The sequence below is a fragment of the Hyaloscypha bicolor genome (genome assembly GCF_002865645.1).
Source record: "Hyaloscypha bicolor E unplaced genomic scaffold K444scaffold_50, whole genome shotgun sequence".
Classification (NCBI taxonomy): domain Eukaryota; kingdom Fungi; phylum Ascomycota; class Leotiomycetes; order Helotiales; family Hyaloscyphaceae; genus Hyaloscypha; species Hyaloscypha bicolor.
Genome location: NW_020194552.1, coordinates 1,061,370 through 1,080,944, shown reverse-complemented (window position 1 = coordinate 1,080,944; position 19,575 = coordinate 1,061,370). Strand labels below are relative to the sequence as shown.

Genomic DNA, 19,575 nt, shown 5'->3' with positions numbered 1-19,575 from the left:
ATTCAGAACCAATGGACACAAATGTTATCCCCACTAATTTCCAGAGAGCGCGTTTGCCGAATCAAGTTCGTGATAGTCTGTCTGGATCGTGAGATCGTCACAAGGATTTGGATCTGATCCATAAATCTCCATCGTATGGATTTATTAAACTGCCACACTCAGCGTCCAGTAAATAGATTGCCTCGTAACATGGAAATTTAACTCAGTAATTTCCCTCCTGAACAATTTTGCTGACTTAGTTAATAAAAGGGGTGAAAATCTACTTCTCGACATATTTGAAAACGAATTGATTGAATGATGCATGATCCTGTGAACATTTGATGCTGTACATCATGCCTCATGATCCCGTTTGTACGATCGCTCAAGCAAAATAGATAGATACATTCGAGGCTAGACCTTCAGTAAGTGTATGTGTTGGGTTGAATAGTTCGTTTACCGGTACGTTCGAAGAAGACGTATCTGGAAGCACATGTGATTTCAATGAGGGCTGTTGAATCTGGCCATGGGCGGTGGCGCATGATCTTGTTTCTAATGATTCGACAAAACTATTGCAGAGTGAACGCTAGAAGATCCATTTGTAGTAATTAGCATGGCGGCGCTATATCTATCTTTGTCTCTAGTCGAACTCTCGCGAACTGAGAAAAGGGGGGGTTGGTCACGTGGTCAATCAGAGCGAACATGCAAGCATCACAGCAAAGTCCTCCTCCATAACGCCTCCTCCTCTTCAATGGCCCTCTTAATATTCTCCTTCATCGCAAACCCGTGTCCTTCCCCCTCAAAAACAACCAAGTTAACATCAGCCCCCTTTGCCTTGAGGACCCTCTCCATCTCCTCCGCTTGATTCAATGGCACCACTTTATCTTTATCTCCTTGCAGCATCAATAACGGCCTCTCAATTTTACTCGCATGAAAACAAGGACTCCTCTCATAATAAACTTTCTCTCTTTCTTCTTCCGTTGCGGTGTCAGGGAAGATGAGGTCGAAGAGGTAATGGGATTCGAATTTATGTGTATCGGCCGCTAAAGTCTTCAGGTTGCTGATACCGAAGAGGCTGTTTCCTGCTGCGAAGGCTTTAGGGAACATGCACATTCCGTTCAAGACTGTGTAACCTCCTGCACTGCCGCCTGTGATGCCGACCTTCGAGCCGTCGATTAGGTGCTTGGAGGCGAGGTACTCGATGCACGAGACGGAGTCTTCGCAGTCTTTAATGCCCCAGTTGTAGTTTAATGCATCGCGGTACTTCCGTCCATAACCGGTTGAGCCTGCGTAATTTACATAGCAGTAGGCGTACCCACGGGATGTGAAGTATTGTGCGCCGAGGGTCAGGCCGGGATTGACGTGAGAAGAGGGGCCGCCGTGGATGGAGATGATGAGGGGTGGGATGGTTCCAGTAGGGGCTTCGAAGTCGTCGTTGCGGGGTGGGATGAAAATGGCGTGAGCTGGACTGCTCAAAGCATTACCATGGGTCCGAGGAAACGAGATAGTTTGGGCGGCAGAGAGATATGAAGGCGATATTTCGACCCCGCTGCAGCTTTTGAGGAGCTGCTTCTCCGTCGGTTTTGTGACATCCACAATGTAAAGCCCAACTGGGCTAGTTTTCGTTCCACCTATGACAGCGAACTGGGTATCAGATACTCGGCTGATTGCAGCGCTGAAGATGCTGACAAGGCCAAGAGGTAGTTCCGTCGCCGACTTCTTTAGGATGTTGTAAAGGAGGATTCCATTAGTTGCCTCCCTGGTATATGTTACGATGATTTCATCTTTATTCAACGGAATATTCGTTGAACTAGAGAAATCAGTTTGTGATCCAAATCAGAGGGGAAAGCAACTTACAAACCAAGAACCATTTCTCTTGCTCCCAAGTCTGCATTTTGAAATCCCTCAATGAGAAGTTGCTCGACCTGGAGAGTCTTCACATCGTAGCGATATAATTGCCAGAATCCGGATCGATCACTGACAAACATAAGAGACCCATCAAACAGCCATTTCGGCTGAACAATACTCTCAGCCCTTGCCTGTCCCGCAATCTTGGTGATATTCTCCAAACTTTCGTCTTTCCAGTCAGCAACATACACTTCACTGCCAGTCCAAGGCATATCAGGATGCATCCACTGGACCCAAGAGATATTCTTCCCATCGGGACTAAACTTTGGATGACTGTAGAAATCAGCACCCTTGACAACAGTCCTTGCTTCCTTCGTCTTCGCATTAATAGCTGCAACAGTATTGATAACCTCATCCCCACGATGGTCTTCCTGGATAGCAAGAATGAGGTCAGGATCTTCTGGATGGGAACAAAAGTTAGCAAATCTCAATTTAGCATCTCCCTTGATGAGCTCCGTCACTTCGCCACTGGAAGGAGAGAGGCTAAACACCGCGTCGGTTTTCGAGTCGGTGAAAATAATATTCCCGTCTGATGCTATCGCGGCTGCTCCGCCCCCGTACTCGTGGATTTTGCCGCTTGCGTTGTGTTTTGCAGGGAGGATGTCGATGCTTTCTGTTCCTTTGAGCTGGACGATGGCTTGTCGTCCTTTTTCTGAGGGGCGGCCTTCGACAAGGTAGATTGCTCCTGTTTTGGGCTGAAGGTATTAGTGCTGGGGATTGAGATGAATAAGAACGGGCTTACGTCGGTGTGGACTTCAGAGAAGCTGAGGTTGCTTCCTGCTACAACGTCTGTTGTGATGGGGCTGGTCCACGTCCCGTAAGGTGCCACTGTCTTTTTCGACACCATCTTGGGTATTGCTTGGCGGAAGACAATTGAGTAGGTCGCGGGTATTCTTATTGTGGGGTTATTGAGATTTTAGCCTCACATAACGGAAAGGGTAAGTTCCTGGTTCTTATGTTATGAGATGAAGTTATGTGAGAAGGAAAAACGGTTCCGAGAAAGTGACGTGAGATTTGCCCCGCACTAGACCCCACATTCCTAAAAATAGAATGAGTAGCTATCCACAAATTCTACGCTTGTGGGCTTTCGCCGTGTGGTTCACACATGATGTTTATTAATCAGAAAGTTCTGCGGTGTCCAAACATTCAAGGATCACTTTGAAAGAAAGTTGGTGAGTCTCATTCATGATTGGTTGGGATTATCAAGAAGTAGGATACATCTTGAATTTTGATATGATGAATTCTAGTAAGACGGAAGTTGAGGTACGATGGCAACGTACTAGATGGGTTCGAGGGCTCGGTTCAAGGACGTCTCCTAAATGTGTCAAAGACTAAGAAAACCAAGACCCCAATCCTTGATTGTCAAATTCGTTCTTTGCAGGTCCACGCATGACCAGGATAATCATGCAGACAAGTCCAACAGAAGTGTTTCCCACAAGGACCTTTACGTATCGTCAGCATTGTACTCTTGGTATCTTGAACAATGACTATCGGCTTACAACTCATATGTGAGCATCCACCATTCTTATTAATATACCGCTGACAACCAGGACATCTCTTCGCGATCTTCTTAATAACCTTCTCACTCTTCTTCTCTGCCTTTACAGCACCCACTGCGATCTTCGCGTTGTATTCATCGCAAGTTATTCCTTCGTGCCATGGTGTCTCGTGGTAAAAGCATGAGTTGAATCCGCACGACGTGCAGGTTGTCATTGGATGCTTAGGATCATCTGGATGCTCTTCGCCGTACTCGCATTTCGGCCCCGGACACCATCGGAAGTTGGGTAGTTGGCTTGCGAGGGCGCGGCGAGTGGCGAGATTGTCGTATCTGTTGTCGGAACAATGAATTCGGAGACTTGAAGAAATGAATGGTGGGGATTGCCTACTTTTGGAAGATATCTTGTGTCGCAAACTCAGCAACGTCTTCATGCTTAAGTTCATTGTTGCAGATAGGGCATCTGATATCATACCACATTCTCCCTTCAAATGCTGCGGTGATAGTTTGGGAGAGACAGGGAATGCAACACGCGACGGCGTGAGAACAGGTCTCCGTGGGGTTGCGTTGTGGGAATTCGTCAAGCAATTTGTGCTCCAAGCAGACTTGGCACTCCATTGTTCCAGGGAGTGCTGTAGCTGGGCCGGCTGCTCCTCCAGTCGAAGCCGCTTGGGCTACGTATGCTGGAGGTGGTATTTGCGGATGAACGATGGTCCCAGGGGGTCCAGGTACAATTGGACGTCTTGGAAATATAGGCACTCGAACTCCAGGGCGCGGTCGAATTTGCTGTATTGGTCGAGGCTGCAATACTGGGAGGACGAAAACCCTCCGCTCAGCACGATGGATTCTGAATTCGCTGATCCAGAAAGGGATTCGTAAGAGGACCCATAATGCCCCTTTCAGCATGTAGAACACGCCTGCACATGCTCCTGCTGCTACTGCGAGGCACGCGAGAGCGAAGGCCAAGACGGCTGCGGCAACGAGGATACAAGTTGCAATAGCAAAGGGTATTCCAACCACGGTGATGCACATCCATTTTAGGACAATGCCCAAGGTGTGCCACGAGTGGATGAACCCTTTCCAAGCTGCTGTAGTCATTGCGAAATCTTGTTGAAGGTGATTTGGGTCAGTTTCCGTTAATGTTAATGAGGCTCTAACCCAAGCCTTGCCCAGTTGAAACTCAGGTACATAGAAAAGTTGGGGCGTTCGTCGTCAGATTCACACGTGTAATTCAATTCCTTTTAAAATTCGCGATATGTTCAGATGACAGAAAAGACAGGATATTTGTCTAGTGAATGAAGATCTAGGAAACAACTCTAAGAAGGAACAGGACTGTTGAATTCGTAAAACAACTAGGCAGTCTGCATATTGGATAAGCCGCCCAACCACCGATCAAGGCTTTTCAGACCTACCGAAGTCCCCCAAAGGAATATGTGTAGTCATGCGTTGACCCCAAGCCACGGTCTTGAAGCTGGTGGCGGCGGTTGTGCAAGGCAGACGTGGAATACCCTCGCGAACGACAGGACTAACCAATCAAGCATCAAGCCCCCAACTGGACAGCCCAGAAATAGAGTCCTAAATGATTCAATGGAGCTCATGACATGTGGCCCGAAACTGTTCGATTCCTGATCCGACGCTGAAGGATTCTTTTAGCTTCGGGTGGCGCTCTGGCTTTGCAGGCTTGCAATCAACCCCTGAACGGCAGATCCTGAAGCATCCCATCTTTAAGGCAGACCTCAAGGTTAACTAGACTTCGGTGAGCTTTCGACTTCCTTAACGGTTGCAGGACTCTATAAATGTGGCGGGATGGGAAGCAGACCATCCGAAATGGACTTCGGTACTGTTCTTCATTGCGTTCAAACATTGTACTTTACCGAATGGCCAAGTGGAATATTGCATCGAATCGGACAGAGGCAGAAAAGGATCCCCCGACCAAAAGACGACCGTAGGAGAAATGGAAAGGAACATTTCTTGCCAGTACCCGTGAGAAGCCCAAATGGATTCCTGGTCTGTCTGCACAATGTCCCAAAACTGGTCGGACATGGATCCCGGCAAACAACCGCTGGAGTATTCTCGCGCTTGCTAAAGAAAACCTTTCTCTTATAGAATAAAAGGCCGGAGCGGGGAATTCAAGAGGGTGGCCACCTTGTTTCATATGACACTGGACAACGGACGTGGGCATCGAAATACTGAAGCTTCAAGTTTGAAAAATCTCGACCTAAAAGAGTCCTTGACCGCTCTTCATTGCACCGAAGGCCGACAGTGCATTGGTGGGTTCTTCAACCGGAATTTACCATCAATACACGTAGAATCGAGGGACAGTGGCCCAGAGCATGTCGTGCAATTGGCGTGGATGAGGATGTTGATGACAAGAGTGAAGGGTGAGAAAACACGGTCGCGTCGCCTGCTGGGACTCGCTTCACATGCGTCATCGTGCTTCAACTCCAGAAATTTCCGACTTGAAAGTTCTTGACTTCTCTCGAACAATGCCCAGGTCACCACCACTAATGTTCCGCCCACCACCGATATAATGTCGAACCCGTCACCGCCGCGATCCTTCCTCCCGCTCGATTCATTGTTCGAAAACCCTCTATTTGCCGGCGGCCTCGGTCTTGCAGGGCTGGGAGCAGCAGCAGCACTCGGCCGGCGCTGGGTCATCAAGAGCGCGTCACTTATAAAGCAACGCCTGCTCGTCGATCTCGAAATCTCGAAACAAGACGAAAGCTACCAGTGGATACTCGCCTGGCTATCCATCCCACGTCCGCAAGAAAGAGGTTTCATCACATCACGCCTGACGAGAATCCACCACCTTTCGATGAAAACCCGTGTTCAGAGGACAGCAGACGGGTCCGTCCCTCCAGTCAAGTTCCACGCACAATCAGGCTATGGCAAACATATCATCCGGTATAAAAACGCATTCATCCAGATCGACCGGGAGAAGCAAAGTAGCCACAACCATACTACGGGAGAGCCCCATGAGACGGTTACCTTTACCACATTGTACGCACACAGGAACATATTTGAAGACATATTCGCGGAGGCATTGCACCTGGAACGCGCAGCACAATCAGGGAAGACGGTGATGTGGGCATCTAAGGGGATAGAGTGGATACAATTCGGGGACGCGCGACGGAAGAGGCCTCTCAACTCTGTGATACTAGACCAAGGGATCAAAGAGCGCATCGTGGACGATGTGAAGGATTTCCTAGGTCGGCAGCAGTGGTACGTCGACCGGGGCATACCGTATAGGAGGGGATACCTGCTGTATGGGCCGCCGGGGAGTGGGAAGAGCTCGTTCATCCAGGCGCTGGCTGGGGAGCTGGACTTCGGGGTTGCGATTATCAATTTGAGTGAGAGGGGCATGCAGGATGACAAGTTGGCCCTGCTGCTCACGAAGTTGCCGCGGAGGACAATATTACTGCTGGAGGATGCGGATGCGGCGTTTATGAATAGGAGGCAGACGGACGCGGATGGGTACAATGGGGCTACGGTGACGTTTTCGGGGCTTCTGAATGCGTTGGATGGAGTGGCTGCTGGGGAGGAACGGATTGCGTTTCTTACTACGAACCATATTGATCGACTGGACGAGGCGTTGATTAGGCCTGGGAGAGTGGATATGACGGTTAGAATTGGTTTGGCTACAAGATACCAGGCGGCTGAGATGTGGGATCGATTCTACGGTGACATTGATGTACAATCAGAAGGGAGAGCATTGTTCCTGGAAAGGCTGGAACAATTGAGATTGATACCCGATGAGGAAGGCGTTTGGCATGAAGGAGCAAGACGGCAGACGAGTACAGCAGCAATCCAGGGATTGTTCATAACGAATAAGGACAACATGAATGGGGCAATTGAGATGGCGGAAGGATTGATACCCAGAATCTACGAGCCCGAGACGGCACAACCAGGCGCGTTGAAACTACCAGCGTGAGGCTGCATGTCTCTGGCAATGTTGGAACAACATACTTAGGCGTGTACATAAAAGATACCACTGTACAAATACACAACTCATTATCAAACCAGCGCCCAAATGTTCAAGGAATGAGCGAGAATTTCGAATACCAGGAACTCTCGAAGTCCCGACAAAGTTTAGAACTTTCAATAGTCAAGCCGAGCTACTCAAAGTCACGTCCCCCGGGATGCACGAGCAAAGGCCAGAACTTTTCAAATATACGACATTTGTATATTCAAATATACCCCACGGCCATCTATCGATCTTAACATCTCTAATCTACAAATACAGGCCTGAACATTCAACATCCACAGATGTCCGAACAGAAGCTCTAAACAATCATAATCATGTGTTGATAATGATCTACTGCCGCCCAGAACTCGCCCCATCCTCTGGACCCCCAAGCCCTCCTCATCGCCAGGCTCGCGGTACCCGCCTGAAGGCTTCGCGCCTCCGGTCCGCCCATCTACGATATTAGACGAGTCAATTGCTTCGTCGTCGTCTCGAGCTGCGTGTCGTCAGCCTCTTCCCATGCTTATATGTCCTTACCCTTTTCCGATGCAGGAGGGAACAAGAGCGCAAAGGGGAGTAAGAAGAGAAGAGGAGACATACCTAGCTGCTCATCACTATCCGTAGTCGCGCCATCGGTCGGGTCGTCGACGGTATCATTGTCAGATTGCACTGGGATAGGACCTTGCTTCTGGCAGGTGCGGGAGACGTAGTCGTTGTCTTGGGCATCTCCTGCTGGTGCGCCGCCAATGACTTCATCGCTCTGGGCCTCGTATTGGTCGTCTGCTGAGGAAATATTTGCTTGGGGTATGTTTTGACGGGTTGGATGATGTAAGTGATAGATGGGGTTGAATTTGGTGATCCAGAAGTTCTGAGGTGAGAGAAATGTAGTGATACTTATAGGCTTTTAGGTATCAGGGGCTGTGGTGGAGAAATTGGGAAATTATTTTGACATCACGACTCCCATATCCGTTTCCGCACATTTACGTTCAAAACCGAACTTTGGTTCACCCGAGGCTCAAACTCAGGATCAGACTCTCCGGGCGGGGGCTCCATGGTGTATCTTCTGTTGGTATGGGAAAGTTGAAACCGAGGTGAAGTCGATGTGACACCGAGAAATCAATGCTGTCAGTAGGTTGATCGAGATAAGGTAAGGGAGTCGGTTCGTATTCGTGATCCAGGCTCCCAGAGTTAGCTTCAGAGGTAGTTGAGGATCGCGAGAGACACCCTGGCACGTGATCAGTAGAAATGTGCTTCAGACTCCTGAAGATGTTGTTCCCTTCCCTCTCATATACTTTGTCGGTGTCCTTCGAGTGCCCCTACCTATATGAATATTTAATTTGAAAAATATTTCTGTTGCGTAGATGTGATAATGTTTTTCATTGCCCTTCACCCCCATTTAAGTTTCAGGTATTCAAGCAGATGGCATGGCCGAGTCAGTGTAAATTTGGGAGGAATCAATGACATTTTGAGATGTCTACCTTTCCGGAGACGTCTTATAGCCTCGCTCTTGTAGGCATAATCCCAAATGTCGTCCAAAACTCCCTCGTATCATAGCACCTTCCAAGCATATCCCTACTCCTCGGCAGCGCTCTCACCCCGCTCTCCTCCATCAATTCCCCAATCCACTTAATCTGCTTCTTTGCCCTTGCATCATTCTCATTCCCAACATCAATTTCACCACAGAAACCAAGGATCAAAGACCACCAATCGTAGACAAAGAGATCCGTCAGCATCTGTATATTTTGTCAGCCAATCCGATCCACGAGTTGATCCATTCCCAGAACTTACAAATCTCTGCCCCTCAGCGTGCTTAAACATGTTATGCACCGCAATAATCGCTCGAGATACGTCCTCCCCGTGAATCATATGCAGACTTTTTTTACTCCTCAACATCTCCTTAGTAGAAGCAACGCGATCAACCCAATGCTTCACCATCCTCTCTCCACCCCACAGGCCCGCAAGATCCAGTACACATCCACCCAGCTCCAGCAACGCATCTTCAGCCACCGCTCTCGCATCAGCGGTATTGTACTTGCTGTGTCTCGTGACCCAGGTCTCCTGACCTTCGATGGACCAGATGCCTGTGCTGCCAAGTTGGATCCATTGATAGGGTTCGTGATCTTTGTCGTGAGTCTGGATAAATGACTCCACGAGAAACCGAGTTCCGGCTTTGGATTTGATGGGGAAAGTGATGAGGATAGTTTCCGCGGGGGGCAGCGCGGCGTATTGGTGGAGGCTGTCCATGGATGAATCTGACTCGGAGGAAGAAGGCTCTGAGAACTTGAATTTGTATGTTCCGTCTCGACCGGTGGTGGTAGTTGCAGCGTATGAAATTTTGTCTTTCTCGAGGAGACGGATGAGGAAGGTTGACGTCCATCCTGCTCCAAGGATTAGGAGATCTACCTTCGCGGGCTGGGTTTCGGTGACGAGCTATCCAGACTGTCAATAGTCATCTGTTTCCAATCTTTGAGAACATACCATTGTGTTGCGGATCGATTGGATAAAGTAGGGAAAGGCCTGCTAAGATGTGAGGTGTGAGGTTGAACGATGTGAGAATTTTGCCGAGATTGAGCTGTTTGGAGGGATCACGTGGGCGTGGGAGTCAATCACAATATTCATTTTGAGAAGTTTCCCTTGGCTCAAAAATTGCTCGAAAATGAATCTTAGATTTCTTTCTCGCCACTGATAAGTCGATACACTTGAAAACCATTTCAACTTTTCGTCTTCAATTTCATGTGCTACATTTCAAAGGGTAACCCCGCACCAACCCCGCCCCCTATTTCAACACTCAGGCTGTGGCGGCCCTCTCCCATTTGGAGCTTATCTGAAATCCGATATACCAACTTCTCACCCCTAACTTTCTCCGTCTTCAACTCCTCGGTCCCCTTCAAAATCCCTTCCAGTCCAACAACCTCAATTCTCCTCGGGTGCGCTTGATCTTCCCCTCCGAGACCAACTTTCTCTGTCAACCCCATCCACATCTTCGCAAACTCCCAATTCTTCCCACTTGCCGGCCACTCGTCATCATACTTGTAGAATCTCTCCCCAAGCATCGTGTACATCAACGTATTGCTTTCCTTCAGCCCTCTCCCGGAAAAGAGTCATCATTCCACAAAATACTCGAGAAATGACATCTCATCCTCACTACTCAACGCCTCACAACACTTGTCGGCCTCGTATATCGTATCACAAACATTCTTTAGTTTATTCTCTGTTAATTTCCTCACCCTTTCTGGCCGTTCTGGATCATTGTAATCAGGTACCTCGTCCGCATCGCGGGATTTAACGGGCTCGTTATTGCGTGGCGAGCAGGTAACAATCACTTTATATCCCGCTAATTTTGCGAAGTGTATCCCGAGACTTCCGAAATTAGTGTATCAGCCATAAATCAGTAATAATTCGTTATTTCCCTTTCCTTCTCCAGGCAAAGCTATTTCCAAATGTTTGCCGGAGGTGATTGGAATAGTGCAATGGTCTTCCATCTCCAAGATTGCAGGAGCATGCATAGTAACATCTCCTTTCACCATAGCATATTCAATAAACACGCCATCATAAACTTGGTCTCGGTTTAAGTCGTGGTGGCACCGTAGACCTGGTCGCCGATCTGGAAAGGCTTAGTTACTTCGGAGCCGATTTGGACGACCGTGCCGACGTAGTTGCAGCCCACGATGCAGAATGGTTTCGCGAGCGGGCTATAGAAGGTACAATATTAGTCTGTTAGGTTAATGGCGGCGGAGTGGATTTTGACGAGTATGTGCGTGGGACGGAGGGTTCGGAGAGGGATGGTGTTTACCTCCGGTTGGCCCCTGGACGGGGGAGGCTACGGCTTTTATTTCTTTGTGGAAAGACATTGTTGATCATAACATGATTGACTAATAGTGATTTGCAGAAAGCGGTGTGGGTTTGTTTTACTTAACTCTTGACTTTGATTATGTATTTGTGTCGACTGGAGAGGGCTTGAGACCCACAATTGAGTGGCTGGGCTTGGTGTTTTTAAGTGTGATTGAATGGATGTGAAGAAGAGGCAAGCACAGAGTCAGGAATTGGGAGACCTAGACTCATCATGAGTCATGTTCTCCTCCTCAAATAGATTGAAACTCGATGCGACCTGCCCATGGAGAAGCGCCTAGCTTAGCGTCCGGATAACTCCTTCCTTTGAACACGGCTATTTCAATCCCCATAACTGTTCACGTAAGAACTCTATTATATGATCTCAATACACACACAAACTAGGGGGGAGCTAAGCCAGCTAGGCAAATGCAGGGGAAATGTGAAGTCTTTCTCATGGTTGTGCCAAGGCTAGCTTGGAAGCGAGAAATAAGCGAAGAAAAAAAGGGGGAGTGTATTATTGGCTGGGAACCTCTCGCCACAATACTCGAAGTGGCCCACGCCAATCTCACCAATATCTAGGCGTCAAACTTGAGATGTAGAATGTTCTGGATGCGGTGGGTCATCATGCTTTTCAATTTGAGCAATTGTTGAACAGTGATTCTCATTGAACTTCTTCAGTCGAGCCTCTAGGTCCAAATCCTCAATGATAGCAAGGTCTTTGTAGGTGGAGAACCTGCACTGTTGAGTGTTCTTAAGAACGGCGTGCAGATGCTGGGCGACAATGTCTGCGTAGCAATACTTCCATCCGTCATGAGCACATCAGTAGTTGTATCGAATAGCTTCTGCAAACATTGGGGGAATTGATGAGAAAACTCACGAAATACAATCTAATCGTCTACATTGGCAGATGATATCCAAAATTGCTGCGCGAATATCCTCCTTCGGCTCCTCGCTGAAAGTCTGAAACTGAGGGCTTTTGTGTGGGCGAGGATGTTCTCCTAAATCTAACCCGGTCAAGGGTTCTTAATGCCGAATCAATCTTGCGATGATAAAGCACCTTTACTGCTTTATAATCAGAGGTGTATGGATCGACCAACCGCCACATGGTCCAATAGTCGGTGAGGCTAATGTCAACATACACGTGTGGAGTGATAATGGTGTTGAAGTCTCGAGAGAGCAGACGCAGTGTTCGAAGCCACTCGTAAAGCTTGAATTCTTCTGGTCCCATGCAATAATGGGAATTCTCGACGCCCTCCACCAGCTGTAAGATAAATGTCAGCGAGGTCTCCCAAGAACATCTAGTAGGGACATGTCATAGAGAGCGCAAAAGGTAAATTACTTGCATACCTTTTCGAACACCAAGAACCAGATATCAACGTTGAGGACTTCACTGCCGCCATTGGTCGCCGCTGCACTCGTCGAATGAACCTCCATCGCATGGCCAGCCATTTTGAGAAGGTACTGAGTGGTCGGCGATGGCCTTATTCTCGTGAGGAGGCAGGTGGGAAGTGGTAGGAAAGTTCAAATGTTTCAAAAGGAGCGATTTCGGCTAGCTTTGGGCGAAGTAAACAATCCATCACGTGCCACATTCACTTTAACTTCAACGTTCTGTACCGGACCAAACGAGGGGCGAAACAGGCAAGCGAAGTTAAGAAAGCAGAAGACATACATGACGGGCATCATTTTGTCCGATCTACTAACAAATTGGAAATCTGCACTGATGCACCGGAGACACGGGCCCGCCGGCTCTCGAGAAAGGCGATTCAGAAGCCCAAGAACGCAATAAATACAAGCCCGCTGACAGCAATTTCAGATAAAAGCCCCTCAAGTAACGCCTCTCGCTCGTGCAAGCCAAAACTCCCCGAAATTCCCCTGACTATGGCATCTCCACCCTCCCGTATGGGCCCTCCCATCTCCGTGATGCCGGCACCCCCATATTAGGAGACACAGCAAGATGAGTATTCGCGTGCATCACCGGAGATGGCAGCTCACTCTTCCCATAATCCTGCTGTGGATATCCCTGCTGAACGACCGGGCTCCCACCCACCGGCTGCGCATACACAACACCAGGACTCGTGTCATCCGTCCGTGGAAAAGCAGCACGCATTGGAGTGCCAGTCCCAGCATACACCGCCCCTCCACCATTACCCCCCAACGCTGCTACTCCTCGTCTCCTGTCCGCTTTCCGTTTCCGCCAATACACGCAAAATATGATAATGGAAGTCAGGACAACAACAGCAACAACCACAATCCCAATGAGGCCTCCTTTCGAGATGTGGAAAGTCACCGTTCCACTCTGCCCGAACCCAAAACCAGTAGCGCCTGCAGTACTCGCAGGACTTCCATTTCCTGTTCCTGTTGCGGTGCCACTCGCAGTGGCCACCAGAGCCGTCGTCAAGATCGTCGTCAAGGCACCATTCCTCATCGTACTCGTCACTGTCCCAGTGCTTGGAGCTTGAACAGCGGTCGCAACACCCGTCCCGCCAGCTTGGCTCGCAGGTGTAGCAACGAGAGACGAAGCAACAGGCTGGTCGACAGGCTCGCAGATGCCGGTATAACCAGAAATAGGGAGGACGCCGTATTGTCCTGGTTCGCAGCAGAAGAAGGTGCGGGAGGAGAAGGAGAGCGCATACATGTTCCATGTGGAGTTTGCGCAGGCTGGGAAGTTTGTTACAACATTTTCGCACTCGGAGTCTGCACGATTGCTATCAGAAATCTTCCAGAAGACACAATGAATTGAGCGGGGGACGCGGAATTATAGAAGTGAGAACGAACTCGTCGGACAACAATGTTGATTCTCGAGGCCAAAACACGTCTGTCCGTTGGGACAACATGCTGGGTTTACATTTCCTCCAGCTGTTGGACACGCAACTGGTGCATCGGCGGGACAACTCGTTCCTGGGATTGCGAGGGCCCAACCACCATTATACGAAGTGCGTTCTTGGAGTACTGGAGGCGCGAGAGAAAGAGTTTGTGCTACAGCCAGCAGCGCTGCCAGAGAGAGGAAGCGTATCGAAGACCGCATCTTTTGGTCCATTTCGACGGAATTGGAGATGCAAAAGGAAGGAACTAGGAGAGTGCGCGGACTCTAAAGTATTTATTCAGCTGGAGACGCCAAGAAAGCCTCAATCAAGCCATCCTGAGTCTCGATTGAAGCTGACCACATATCATTGACCATATGGCGAAGCATAACAGCAACCCCTGGCCCCCTGCAGAAGCGAGACAACAACCTCCGAAACAGCAACGCCACAGCCGTGGCGTCAAATCAGATGACCTCAACCAGGAATTGAGGACGAGATACAGGGATATGATTCGCCGCCTAACGCTGGCTGCTCAAAGCAAAAGCATCGAAACCAACCATAACACCACGAACGAAACCAATAGGCAAAGGCATATCAATATGGGGAAATGAGCAAAGACGAAACGCCGAAATCTAGATGGAGGAGGCTTAAGTCGCAATGAGATACCGGAAAACATGGCAATGGAAGCGAGCTACGCCTTTTGATCTTTCAGGGGTGTCAGTCTGACCTCGGTTCACAAGAGCCTCACGACAGGGGGAACCGATTTGAGGTGGCCGAATCTCTCATTAAAAAGCCGCTGACGAGGGCCTCGTCTGGTAGATCCGCTAGGGATTACCCATTCATGATCTCAGATCACAAACACAACTACAGCTACAGCATTGCCATGCATCCCAACAGAAAAGGAGATAGAGTGGTGCGAAGAGGTCGCCCGACCGTGGTGAGTCTTCCCCGAGAGTATATAGCATCGAAGATCAAGACCCTCTGAGTCAAGATTAAACGACACATCTCCCGAGATCCCAAGACATCAAAAAGCAAACGCAATTTCCTTCCGTTCATCAAATCCAAACAGCAAAGCAGGGGGTATGGTAAAGAGTGGAGGATGAATGTTACTCTTGTTCATCGGAAGGCGGCCAACCTCGGTGATGAGAAAGGAAAGTCGTGACTGCGCGCCTCGAGGAGCGGGCAGCACGATTTCGGATGGTCCAATCTGATGGAGATAGCAAGCGTCCTCAAAACAATTTGACTCCAAGCTGGGTACCTATCGCCACACTACACAACCTTAGATAGTCTTGGGAGATTTGGAATTCCTGGAGAAGGTCAGTACTTTCTTTAGCATACCGAGGATCAAGACTTACCCCATCTCCACAATGTCATCCACATGATTGCATAGCGCCACGAAAAGGTCAAAGAAAAGTTTACCGCCACTCTCCATTTCTGTCTGCATGGTTCCGCTCCTCTTAAATGTCTTGCGACATCTAATGATCAGGGCCAGATAATGAGCGCGGAGCCGCGAGTCCGTGTCCGGCGTGTTGTCATAGGCATACCGCGCGCTGCGAAGAATCGTAGAGACCTCGATTCCACTCTGCAGACCCTGCTTCCGAAGAGCAAGGCGCTTGAGCTCCTCCAGGCCGTACTTCTCTCCCGCACAGTATATGACAGTATCCCTCAAAAGGTGTTCGCCCACGCTGGATATGTAGATTGTAGCCTCGACAGATCCGCGGCCACCAGGATTTTCGGGGTTGGGTGAACTCACAGCGTCCTCGAGTTCCCAAGAGCCTTTGCGCTTGTTGTGTATCAAGCGGGGGTAATAATCGCCCTTCTACAAAAGAGGTAGTTAGCAGACATCCGTAAGTCAGGGACCCGGCAAACTTACATAGAGATACTCGAGAACACAGGAGAAGATCTCAGGTTCCTCGTCTGGAAGATCGATCCTCTTGCTCTCGGCCTCGAGGAATTGGCCTCTACAGGCCGCCGCAAAGAACGGCGACAGCGAGAGGACATCCTCGTGGGCTGCAAAGAGCCGCCCTTCCTTGCCGACCGTGAAGGTCACAACCGGCGAGGTCAGAGTACTGTGTGCGCAAACGTCAGCCCCCCTCAATCGCGGCTGTGACAAACAGGCGGCGGCAACATACCTCCCGACTGGCGGGCTCTGATCGAACGACTTCTGCAATTTCGACAACTTCGCGGGATCCCTATACGACTTCTTCAACTTGACAACCTTGTCCACGCGGTCGGTCGATCGGAAAGAGCGCTTGAACATGGCTGCGGTGGGGGGGGTTTGTTGACGTTGAGAAAGCCTTATCGGGATGGTGGGGAAAGAGTTGCAACGAGTGACGAAAGGAGTGTCGAGGTTGGAAGATTGACGCACAAATGATTGACAGGGTCCTGGAAGAGATCTCAAGGGATTCAAAGAAAGTCTTGAGATTCTTGTGGTGGATTTGCGACCCGAATGGTGTGGTGAGGAAGGAAGGAAGAGCTGGAAGACGCGCGAAGTGTGTGGATATATAGTGCCGTGCCTGATTGCCTGGCCGACGGCCACGTGATGCGGCGGGTTTTCGGGGCCATGTTTCGTTTGGGCCTCGGGGAGCCTGGCAGTGCTGAGAAAGCAGTATTTCGCGGGTGTTATTGGTGCTGTTGTACAGTTGGCATGCAGATGATGCGTCAGAAGTGAAGCCTGGAGGCGGGAGGAAAGGGCGCAGCATCGAGCGAATCAGGGCCCGTTCAGGGGCATCTGCCACCTCATTGACTGTGTAACCGAGGGGCCAGCAGCCTCCAAGTCACGATGATTTGCTTCTGAGAGATCTTATTTGGCGTCTTGAAGCATAAATGGCGACGGTAGTACGTCAGATCTCTGCTCTCATCTTCACTCCAGACATCATTCTTCGGTATGCAGAAGTCCACGTTGAGGATAGGAGATTAAGGGAGACGGCGAACGACAACAAAATCTGACACCACAAGTGAGGCTGTAGTCTACTCGTCGGTGATTCACAAGAGTTGTATGTATATGTTGGGCTGATGCCCGTTTCATTTTTGCGTAAAGGTGTTTGATATTTGCGTGTGTGGAGCCCACGTTTACAAATCGTGCCCGAAAGTTTTCTCAAACTTTGCTTATGACTCTCTGTTTGTTGCTTGTTGCTTGTTGGTCTTGGGCTTCTGTGGGGCCTCATTTTCGATTGCAGGCGCTTCTTCTTCTCCTTGAAGGTTGCTTTTGTGACGTTGGTGAGCCTTCAGGGGCTGCGGGGTAGCTCGCCTCGTGCGGGACACCCTCTTAATTACACGAAACGACATACAAATTTTCGAAGTGGCGGGCAATTTCATGGCTCAAAACTATTTAGAGCGATGACCGAAAAGGACTAAAGAATCTACTAGATTTGAACAGGATCGGGTTGGTCATGTACCAAGGGTTCAAAGTTTAAAGTTTTCTGGAGGCAATTCCGAAATAAGGATCTTGAAGTCAAAGTGTATCCATTGAGCGCTAAGCTATGCTGTGTGCCAATCTGTCGCTATGCTGTGGAAGACAAAAAACGCGTCGAATGATTTTTAAGAATCAAAGTAGCGCGCTTGTAAATGCATATCAAACGGCGAACCATACTCCAGTCCCATGCACCAAGAATTCGAAACTCTACTTAATATACCGCTCCCGGGTTCGTTGGTTCCCTCTTCTGAATCCCACACTTCTTTAGGCAACTTTCAACACCTATGACGACATTCGCGGGAATCTTTCCTCTGAAAGCATCAATGTTCGCACCGTCGATATTGAGATCACCTCCCGCGCTGGCAAGCACAATCTCATCCTCCAAGCCAAAGTAGTTTTGTGCAATCTGTCCGACTCCGGGCTAAATCCAGAGTTAGCATTGTTTTTCTAGAGGTCCAGACTCAAGAGTCAACATACATCTTCATCCGGGAACGCAGCCACGAAGACCGCAGGCGTACAATCAGGATTGAACTCTGTATGAATAGCCCCTTGAGGGAAGACCGTCATCTCGAACTTGTTGAGTGTATGATTTCGATGCGTAGCCCCATTCTCCGCGGTAACACTCCCGAATAGCCGTCCTTCAACAACAAGATTCAGCTCCGCGGCTCTTGGGTGCACGTGAGGAAAGTTGAAGCCACATGGATTGAGAAACCCGACGGTGATGGAGCCACCTTGGCCGACGAGAGCTGGGAAAGTTGAGTGATCTGCGCGAACTGTTTTCCCTCCTTTGCCTGCCGTGACTCCGAGTTCTGGCGAGTTACGACAGGGGGTGTCGAAGGAGAAGACGAGGTCGTCGTTGGAGAGGAGGTTGTTGCGCTCTACTGAGCTCCGCGCAAGGACGAGTGATTCGAAGAGCGATTGATCTGGGAGGGAGAGGGGTGTTGCGCAGGTTGTGCTTGGGGAGGGAGTTGATGCAGGAGGGTTGTATGTTGGCTTTGGGGCTTGAGAGGTTGTGTGCCTTGGGATGTCACTGGTACAGGATGTGGTTTGGTTCTTTTGTCCGAATTGGCCGCCATATTGTTGAGGTGCTGAGAGAACACTTCCAGCTAATAAAAAAGCCGTTACGGCAAAAGAATGTGAAGGATGCATGGCTATAGTAAGCAAAAGAGCCAGAAGTCTAGACGATCTACTCCGTAGTGACGAAGGAAATCTGAGGTGACGAGAAGGAACTTTTGAGAAAGCTAAGAAAAGATTAAAATGTATCAATGAACTGGATTAGGAGATGGGATCAAAGGAGCCCTTGCTATTCATTTAACACCGGAGACTTCCACAGCAAACATTTTGACAGAGCTTGCTGCACATTTGCCTAATTATGGGCTTGTAAGACACTCAGGATCTTCGATGTGGAATCATGAAGCTCATGTCTTACTCCAAGCGGAAGTTTGGATCTCCCGTAGGACCGCAGGGTTGAGGCGTCAATCTTGGCAGAGAAAGTTCTAAGAATTGCGATGTACTGCCCTCAAAATAGGTTTGTGGGACCATGATGCCTGAGAATAAATTAGGCTTAACAAAAAGCACACATGAGTAGGAGGGTACCCGCAGGGGCTTGACTGCGCCACGATCCCCATCTGGAGTCCAGGACCATGTTTGACATTTGCCCTGGTGCGAGATCTTTCGGGGGTTCGACAGCTGGCAAGCATGTCGATAGGGCTGAAAGTGTCAGCACTCTACAATTGGAGGCTGATAGCATCACGTACTGGACAGGCTAATGCAGCTTGCACGCCAAGATCTCGCAGGCCCAGCACCTTGCTGGATTGCCCTGTTCCTCATCTATCTTAAGCTTCTCGTCCCAAAGTGGATCGACTTCCGAGTGGACACACACGCGGAATTCCAATCCATTATCCGCTGCAAAACCCCGGCTTAGAATTTTGAGCTCCAACAGAGCTTGGATGACACGGCTCCATTTCATAAAGTTTGTGAAATAAAACTTGAGATTGTGAGGCCACAAGACATGGCAAAGAGGAAGAAAAATATATGCTAACTCCCAAAAATAGAGTTTTGAGCCTAATTTGGGCGAGACGGTGGCGATCTGTTACCCCCCGTTCGTCAATACGAGCGATTAATTAATCGGGGTCCCCATTGCCCAATCGCGGGCCCCGATTGCTTAATCGCTTGCTTAAGCGAA

General features: G+C 49.3%; 9 protein-coding genes across 9 annotated transcripts; 1 reads left to right on the top strand and 8 right to left on the bottom strand.

The window, feature by feature from the left end:
• Window positions 1-489: 489 nt before the first annotated feature.
• Window positions 490-2,839, bottom strand: K444DRAFT_584601 (alpha/beta-hydrolase). Its single transcript, XM_024877875.1, has 3 exons — window positions 2,627-2,839; window positions 1,834-2,579; window positions 490-1,786 (listed from the first exon to the last, which is right to left on the bottom strand). The coding sequence occupies exons 1-3, from the start codon at window positions 2,729-2,731 to the stop codon at window positions 688-690; spliced, it is 1,950 nt and encodes a 649-aa protein (XP_024740594.1). The 5' UTR covers window positions 2,732-2,839; the 3' UTR covers window positions 490-687.
• A 407-nt stretch (window positions 2,840-3,246) lies between these two features.
• On the bottom strand, window positions 3,247-4,477 carry K444DRAFT_626749 (uncharacterized protein; the record flags this gene model as incomplete). The annotated part of the gene is made up of 3 exons (XM_024882698.1): window positions 3,247-3,326; window positions 3,384-3,712; window positions 3,771-4,477. 3 exons carry the CDS (start codon window positions 4,475-4,477, stop codon window positions 3,247-3,249), a joined length of 1,116 nt encoding a protein of 371 aa, XP_024740593.1.
• A 1,181-nt stretch (window positions 4,478-5,658) lies between these two features.
• On the top strand, window positions 5,659-7,414 carry K444DRAFT_325887 (putative mitochondrial chaperone BCS1). Its single transcript, XM_024871917.1, has one exon. The coding sequence runs from the start codon at window positions 5,910-5,912 to the stop codon at window positions 7,308-7,310; it is 1,401 nt and encodes a 466-aa protein (XP_024740592.1). The 5' UTR covers window positions 5,659-5,909; the 3' UTR covers window positions 7,311-7,414.
• A 318-nt stretch (window positions 7,415-7,732) lies between these two features.
• K444DRAFT_493249 (uncharacterized protein) lies at window positions 7,733-8,079 on the bottom strand (the record flags this gene model as incomplete). Its single annotated transcript, XM_024873235.1, has 2 exons — window positions 7,733-7,839; window positions 7,881-8,079. Coding segments are annotated over 2 exons (306 nt in total), but the record flags the coding sequence as incomplete, so codon positions are not given.
• Window positions 8,080-8,711: 632 nt separating this feature from the next.
• On the bottom strand, window positions 8,712-9,870 carry K444DRAFT_556474 (uncharacterized protein). The gene is made up of 3 exons (XM_024876748.1): window positions 9,822-9,870; window positions 9,132-9,773; window positions 8,712-9,076 (listed from the first exon to the last, which is right to left on the bottom strand). Exons 1-3 carry the CDS (start codon window positions 9,822-9,824, stop codon window positions 8,837-8,839), a joined length of 885 nt encoding a protein of 294 aa, XP_024740590.1. The 5' UTR covers window positions 9,825-9,870; the 3' UTR covers window positions 8,712-8,836.
• A 2,930-nt stretch (window positions 9,871-12,800) lies between these two features.
• Window positions 12,801-14,211, bottom strand: K444DRAFT_661103 (uncharacterized protein; the record flags this gene model as incomplete). Its single annotated transcript, XM_024886542.1, has 2 exons — window positions 12,801-13,868; window positions 13,950-14,211. The coding sequence occupies 2 exons, from the start codon at window positions 14,209-14,211 to the stop codon at window positions 13,051-13,053; spliced, it is 1,080 nt and encodes a 359-aa protein (XP_024740589.1). The 3' UTR covers window positions 12,801-13,050.
• A 996-nt stretch (window positions 14,212-15,207) lies between these two features.
• K444DRAFT_584590 (uncharacterized protein) lies at window positions 15,208-16,235 on the bottom strand (the record flags this gene model as incomplete). The annotated part of the gene is made up of 3 exons (XM_024877874.1): window positions 15,208-15,794; window positions 15,849-16,044; window positions 16,108-16,235. The coding sequence occupies 3 exons, from the start codon at window positions 16,233-16,235 to the stop codon at window positions 15,327-15,329; spliced, it is 792 nt and encodes a 263-aa protein (XP_024740588.1). The 3' UTR covers window positions 15,208-15,326.
• Window positions 16,236-17,573: 1,338 nt separating this feature from the next.
• K444DRAFT_556469 (RmlC-like cupin) lies at window positions 17,574-18,661 on the bottom strand. Its single transcript, XM_024876747.1, has 2 exons — window positions 17,868-18,661; window positions 17,574-17,811 (listed from the first exon to the last, which is right to left on the bottom strand). The coding sequence occupies exons 1-2, from the start codon at window positions 18,537-18,539 to the stop codon at window positions 17,602-17,604; spliced, it is 882 nt and encodes a 293-aa protein (XP_024740587.1). The 5' UTR covers window positions 18,540-18,661; the 3' UTR covers window positions 17,574-17,601.
• A 16-nt stretch (window positions 18,662-18,677) lies between these two features.
• K444DRAFT_325409 (uncharacterized protein) lies at window positions 18,678-19,383 on the bottom strand. The gene is made up of 3 exons (XM_024871916.1): window positions 19,148-19,383; window positions 18,987-19,100; window positions 18,678-18,937 (listed from the first exon to the last, which is right to left on the bottom strand). Exons 1-3 carry the CDS (start codon window positions 19,218-19,220, stop codon window positions 18,816-18,818), a joined length of 309 nt encoding a protein of 102 aa, XP_024740586.1. The 5' UTR covers window positions 19,221-19,383; the 3' UTR covers window positions 18,678-18,815.
• Window positions 19,384-19,575: the final 192 nt, after the last annotated feature.